The 7,308-nt window shown below is 41.1% G+C and overlaps 1 protein-coding gene across 1 annotated transcript in view; it reads left to right on the plus strand.

The window, feature by feature from the left end:
- The window catches only part of asb2 (ankyrin repeat and SOCS box containing 2), a 56,506-nt gene extending 54,572 nt beyond the window's left edge, over positions 1–1,934 (plus strand). Inside the window, exon 10 of the mRNA XM_033027728.1 lies at positions 1,091–1,934. Coding sequence (XP_032883619.1) covers positions 1,091–1,236 — 146 coding nt within the window. The 3' untranslated portion in view covers positions 1,237–1,934. The remainder of the gene's footprint in view (positions 1–1,090) is intronic.
- Positions 1,935–7,308: the final 5,374 nt, after the last annotated feature.

Below are 7,308 nucleotides of genomic sequence, written 5' to 3' on the forward strand. Positions count from 1 at the left end.
CTGAGAATTGTTTGTTGGCCTGGTGCCAGAGAGGTCAGAGTGCAAGTGGGATGAGATATTAAGCTTCTGGTTACTGGAAGCTTGTTTACGGACTGATCCCTCTCCCCAACCCCAAACCAGAGTTAACTCTTCATTGTCCCTCACGTAACGTAGCAAGGATTAGTGTGCAAATAGCTGGATAATACAATGATGGTGCTGGAGAAGGCTGCATAACAGCATTTGGTGGGGTGGTGAAGGAAATCAATGCCTAGAACCTCTTGCTTTGTGCATTTAACAGCACATGCTGAATCTGTAAGTTCAGTGGGGTTGTCACATTTACCACCTTGTTCCAGTTTCCAGGACATGTTAAGATTACAAAGTACATAACATGCAGTTTTTGAATCAGATTCCCAAGAAATCCAAAGATATTGCGCTGAACATCTAATCAGTAAATTATTTGAAACATATGGAGCAAATCAATTATAAAAATGAGCAAACTTACAGGGTCAAACTTTAATTAGAAGGATCTATGTGGTTTCTGTAAATATTAATCTGATAATGTATTGTTGATGGGGTTTCCGGAATTGACAGATCTTTAAATTTGTTACAGTACACATCATTTAATTAATTAATTAGATGGCTCCGAACATGATATTATCATAATAATGTGACTGGACTTTTAGAGATACAGCATGGAAACAGTCCCTTCGGCCCAACGAGTCCGCGCTGACCAGCAATCGCCCCGTACACCAACACTATCCCACCTACTAGGGACAATTTACAATTTTACCAAAGTCCACAAACCCACAAACCTGTATGTCTTTGGAGTGTGGGAGGAAACCGGAGCACCTGGAGAATGTACAAATTCTGTACAGACAGCATCCATAGTCAGGATCGAACCTGGTCTCGGGCAATGTAAGGCAGAAACTACTGTGCCACTGTGCTGCCCCAAATGGATTAATGAAGAACTTGGCGTAACATCAATCACGCCATAACCACGGTGCAAACTATTGAGGAACAAACTGCTGAACATATATTTGTTTAATGACATATGTAATTTTCTATTTATTTGTAGATTTTTTGTACATTGATGATTTTATTCTTTGTTTAGAACTTCCAAGGCCTCTTCTTCATCTTTGTCGAATTAAAATTCGAAAGATTTTGGGACGTGAGAGACTAAGACTTATCGAAATTCTGCCTCTCCCAGGCAGGCTGAGAAAATACTTGGACTATGACCTTACAAATGAGTTGGCATAAGCAGAGGCTTTGGCATGGAATGGAAGGATAATGTATTATAAACGTACTTGTGCATTAGAGGGTGCAGTGAAAGAAGTCAGCCCATAATCAGATTAGCAACAGCTACAAATCATTTTTGGATATGTGATGGAGCAAAACGAAATAATGTTTTGTGGAATAATAACACCAACTAACTTATGTGGTCTATGAGTGATTGAGTGAGCACCAGGAGACTGGAAATAAATCAGGATCTTTGGATTTAAAAGGTTCCTAGCAAAGGAAACTAAACCTGAAATGGAAGCATTCTAATAATGCATATCATGCCAATCAACGTGTGAATGAGAAATGGTAGAGTACAATTTGGCTACATCCTTGTCACACGTTCCAATGGAAGGTTCCCCAGAAGACCCCGCCTCTCTTTTTCCAGTGTTGGTGGAAATATTGTGCATGCCCAACATTTTGTATTTTCAAACCAGCTTTCCAACAGATTGCAGCATTTTAATCTGTATATACGTAATATAAAAAATGTACCAAGATTCTCATAGAAGTGGCCTGATGCATCAATGTGTAAGATAAAGATTTGGCAAGCAATTTTTTTTTGGTGAAGGAATAGAAAAGAATGATTGATTAATTAGCATTGTGCAACTTAGACACATTTTACACATGGAACTCCATGAAAAGTTCAATGGAGACACAGGAACCGCAGGTGCAGGTTTACAGAAAACGACAAAAGATACTGGAGTAACTTAGTGGGCCAGACAACAACTCTGGAGAACATGGATAGGTGACGTTTTTGGCCAGGATCTTTCTCCCAACTCGGAAGACACCTATCCATGTTCTCCAGAGATGCAGCCTGACCCGCTGATTTACTCCAGCAATTTGTATCTTCTTTGCATGAAAAATTCAAAGCTAATTAAGGTCAAACTATTATTGGAAGTTCAACACAACAATTAATTTTTACGATTTATATTGAAATTATAAACACAAATCTGTTAGACGTTGTTCTGCAGAAAAAAACTTTACTATTTACTTTTGATAGTTGATGTATAAGTGCTTTGTGTTAAATGGAATACCACAGCAACTGAAGAGCAATTTGTTTTTTTATTTTTCTTCACTGAGAGTAAATAGTTCTTGAAAACACTTTGCAACCCTTTACTTCTGAACTCTCTCACTGTTAAATGCACGATTGCAAGATCAACAAACCCAGAAATGACAAGCCCTAATTTCCTGTCATGCTTTTGGTAAATTACCTCATCTTACTCAAGCCAACAGTTGGAATTCTGAAACAGGAAGCCTGGAGCCTGTGGTGTCACTGAATTTGATTATGGGGGATCTCGAGAACCAATTAAATGATGGTTGATTTGCTAGTCTTTGCTCCAAATCCCTTAATACCCTTGTCTGAAAAATTATGATTAATGTTATGAAATTTTCCTTTGACCCAACCTAAGCCATCGAGTAGGCAGTTTTAGATTTAGCCAACCTTCTGGTGAAAAGTGTTTCCACATCACACTCCTAGTTCTAATTACATGTTTTTCTCTGGGTGAACCCTAACCCCACTGGTGAAAATTGTTTCTCTGAATCTACTTGCCAATAATTAACCACCAGCAATGTATCAGGACAAGATCATAATAGTCAAATATCAACACAGAAGTCAATTATAAAGAGCAATAGATGAAGAAGGATTTTATGGCTGATGTCCTGGGGAGATTTGTACATAAAGACGTTGCTGAACAGATGATAGGAAAACATTTGGTAAAATGAGCGGATTGAAAAAATGTCCTTTGAAATGTTATCTGCAATGTATACATTTGGTGCATTTTAATGGTAATTCCAAGTTTCATTCGGCTTTTGAACTAATTTGATTAATTAAGGAATATTCATAAACCTGAGCACTGTAATGACTTCGACACAAGGACAAAAAGCAAAACTAAAGACCAAATATAATGTCAGTCCTACAGCCAACAGAGTTGATTACAGGAACACAAAAATGCTGGAGAAACTCAGCGGGTGCAGCAGCATCTATGGAGCGAAGGAAATAGGTGACGTTTCGGGCCGAAACCCTTCTTCAGTCTGAGTTTCTTCCAGCATCTGCAGTTCCTTCTTGAACACAACAGAGTTGATTACAGTGTTGATACAGTGTATGTGCGTCTGGATCAGTCATTCAAACTTTGCAACCAGATTGCTTTAAATAATAAGAGATACAAGAGACTGCAGATGCTGGAATCTAGAGCAAAAAAACCAAACTGTTTGGAAAAACTCAGTGAGTCAGGCACCATCTGTGAATAGAAATGGCAAGTCATTGTTTTGGGTCAAGACCTCTCATCTGGATCGGAGTTCCTCTATCAGTTCATTTACATCGATTGTCCATTCCCTCCACTGACTTCAGGAAATGGGGTGGAGTACAACCCCATTGAGTGTATCACTGTTTATGGGGTGGGGATGGTCAAGAATTTCACTTTCCGAGGTTAAATATCACCAACAATTTGACTTGCCCCAGCCACATTGATACAGCCAGGAAACCATAACAACACCTTTATTTCCTCAGAAGACTGATGAAATTTGGCATGATTACAATTAATCTTACTAATTTATATAGATACACCACAGAAAGAACCATGTCCTGATGCATCAAGGCTTGGTTTGACAACTGCTCTTCCCAAGACCAAAATAAATTGCAGAGTTGTGAACACAGCACAAACCAGCCCAGCCATTGATTTACTTCATCTACATTTCCCAATGCCTCAGAAAAGCAATCAACATAATCAAGGACTACTCACATCCTTCTCCTCTCCCCCACTCTTTGTCAGACAGAAGCTACAATACTCTGAATGCACCATATTCAAGATCAACTTTGTTCATGTTGTTATCAGACTCTTGAACAGAGCTCTCATGTAGTAAGGATGAATTCATCTCCCAACCTACCTTGTTGCAGCCCTCACACTTTTTACCAGCACTTTCTCCATAGCTATAAACACTGATTCTGCATTTGTTTTTTTTCCTCTTTTGCTCCACCTTGATGCGATTATTAATGGTACGATTTGTCTGGATGACATGTGAACAATATTTTTCACTGTTTCTCAGTACACGTGACAATAATAAAGCAATTGCAATTCTGAATGCCACCAAACCTTCATATAACAATCTCCTTCTTTGCATTTTACTGGAAATATTGCCCTGCTTTTATTGGGAGAAGTTGCTGTGGTTTGTGACTTCAATGCTTGTAGAATAGGTCTTATTTTCTCAGTAAATTGTCATGGTTTGCTGTGAGTCATTTTCTGCACACCATGTATTGACTGTATTTTAGAGAGTTCTGGACTCATCAAACATGTTTGGAGCAACATTAGGCTGATTAGAGTAAAGCATCTATTGGAAGGAAACACGTTATTATCCTTTCTGTTTGATTGCATTGAGCTCTGGGGTCCAGTGACAATAGGTATGACTTTAAAAACAGTGTTTGGAACTGCAAGCATATTGCAGAGTTAAGGTACTTTGTTGTAGTTTTATGCACTGGAATGTTTTTGTGGACCTGTTTTTTACTCCAAATTTAACAGGAATATTATAATTTTCTGACAGTGATTATAATAAAGAACATGTATTTCAACTAAGTATATGTCATGGTCATATTATCCACAACAAAGTATGTGTAACTGATGTAGAACTGTTTGCTGTTAGACAATAGGAGCAGGAGGAGGCCATTCGGCCCTTCGAGCCAGCACCGCCATTCAATGTGATCATGGCTGATCATCCCCAATCAGTACCCCGTCCCTGCCTTCTCCCCACATCCCCTGACTCTGCTGTCTTTAAGAGCCATATCTAGCTCTCTCTTGAAAGCATCCAGAGAACCTGCCTCCACCGCCCACTGAGGCAGAGAATTCCACAGACTCACAACTCAAGTGAGAAAAAGTGTTTCCTCGTCTCTGTTCTAAATGGGTGTAGGGTTCTTTTAAAAAAAAAAACCTTGTTACTTCACATCCTTTTTGTTTTCAAATCAAATCTTCAAAATAGAGAATGTTACAGGTCAAAACCAGACCGTTTGGTTCTTCTCTGGTCTACACGCACTGTAATCTCGCCATCGTGCTTGTTTTCCTCTTTTTTCAAGAAACCATCCATTTTCCTTGTTAAGAGCCATTGGTGTTGAGGAATATGTTACATTTAAGTTCCCAGGAATGAAAAGAGATTTTAAAAAAAGAAACTAATTTGTGGTTACTAAAGTTGAGTTTTGGAGAAGTAATCCCATTAGCTCCAACGAGCTGGATGAATATTTTAAACGTAACTTCTTCATTTCCCGAGATCTGGCCATCGTTTGCAAGACCAGGATTTAGTGCTCAACTGTAAATGACCTTGGGAATGTGGTGGTGAACTTCTTAACTGAACCACAAGAACTTCCAGTGAAGATATTCCCATACTGTGACTGAAGTCTGAAGAAGGGTCTCGACCCGAAACGTCACCCATTCCTTCTCTCCAGAGACGCTGCCTGTCCCGCTGAGTTACTCCAGCTTTTTGTGTCTATCTTGGGTATCACGTTCCTGGATTTACAGCCAGTGATAATGAGGTTTTTGCAATTTATTTCTGTGACAGGATGTTGTGCAACTTCGCTGAGAATCCGCTGTTTCCATCCACCTGGTACCTTTATTCGTCTTATTATAGAGGTTGTGAGTCCATAAGGTACGAACAGAGTAGACTTGTCATGTTACTGTAGTGCATTTTGTAAATGACGCACACTTTCTGCTGATGGTGAAGGGAAGGAATGCTTAAAATGAACGATGGATTGCCATCCCAACAGGCTGCTTTATCGTGGATGGTGTCAACCTTAATGAGTGCTCTAAGTCAGTGGTTCTCAAATGGGGGTACGCGTACCCCTGGGGGTACGTGAAGGCACTCCAGGGGGTACGTGAGATTTTAAAATATAGGCCAACATATATGTAGGCCTATATTTTTGCGCTGGTTAGGGGGTACTTGGCTGAAAAAATATTTCACAGGGGGTACATCACTGAAAAAAGGTTGAGAACCACTGCTCTAAGTTATGTACTCACCCAGGCAAGTGAAGGGTCTAACCCAAAATGACACCTATTCGTTTTCTCCAGAGATACTGCCTGAGTTACTCCAGCATTTTGTGTCTATCAGGGCTGATCTATGATGTTCTCTGCTCCTCATCCATGCTTGTTTCCCAAAGCCCTCAATCTTTTGGTCACATGTTGCCTTGATGTCAAGAGAAGTCACTCTGATCCAATGAGCTTGTTAATGGAATGTGAGAAGCACTCGTTACAGGGGATATCCATTACCTTGGTGGTGATTGAGACTCAGAGTGACTCAGAGCTCCCATGGATTTTGAAGAAACAGCAGCAAAGAGAAGCAGGAAAAAGCAGTGATTAGCTCTAGCCCGAGTGGGAGGAGAGTTAGAAGTGAGTCAGAGGGGGAAACAGTTTAAAACTGAGGAATTTGGTTTGTAAATTGGTAAATTAGGTAATTTATCAGTCAATATAAGCAAGACAGCTCTTAGGGAGTGGCAGTGAGGGAAGTGCCTTGTCAGGGAAGTGCCTTGTCAGGGAAGTGTGAGTCTTTGGCTCGAGAGTCTTCGGCGAGGAGGCGGAGGAGAGAAGGCTACGCATATAGCTCGAGAGGACGGAGCATTGTGAACACATGTTGGGACAGATGAGACAGTGTGATGCTTGCAGAATGTGGGAGCCCAGGGACCCAGATGGAGCCTCTGGCTGCTACAACTGTGGCAAGTGCGTCCAGCTTCAGCTCCTAAAGGACTGTGTTGGGGCACTGGAGAAGCAGCTGGATAACCTCAGGGCCATGGACAGGACCTACAGTGAGGTAGTCATGCCGAGGATACAGGAAGAACCAAGGTGTGTGACTGAGAGAAAGGGCGGTAATCGTGGAGTGCAGAAGACTCAGGTGGCTGTGCCTAATGAAAACAGGTACGCCCTCTTGGGAACCTTCCGGGGAGACGACGCTTCCAGTCCGAGCGGCAGACACGTCAGTGGCTCCAATCCTAGAGATGAGACTCGACCGGCAAGACCGACATCGGGCAGAGCCCTAGTGGTGGGTAACTCCGTTGTCTGAGGAGCAGACAGGAGATTCAGTGAC

The sequence above is a fragment of the Amblyraja radiata genome, chromosome 9 (genome assembly GCF_010909765.2).
Source record: "Amblyraja radiata isolate CabotCenter1 chromosome 9, sAmbRad1.1.pri, whole genome shotgun sequence".
Taxonomy (NCBI): Eukaryota; Metazoa; Chordata; class Chondrichthyes; order Rajiformes; family Rajidae; genus Amblyraja; species Amblyraja radiata.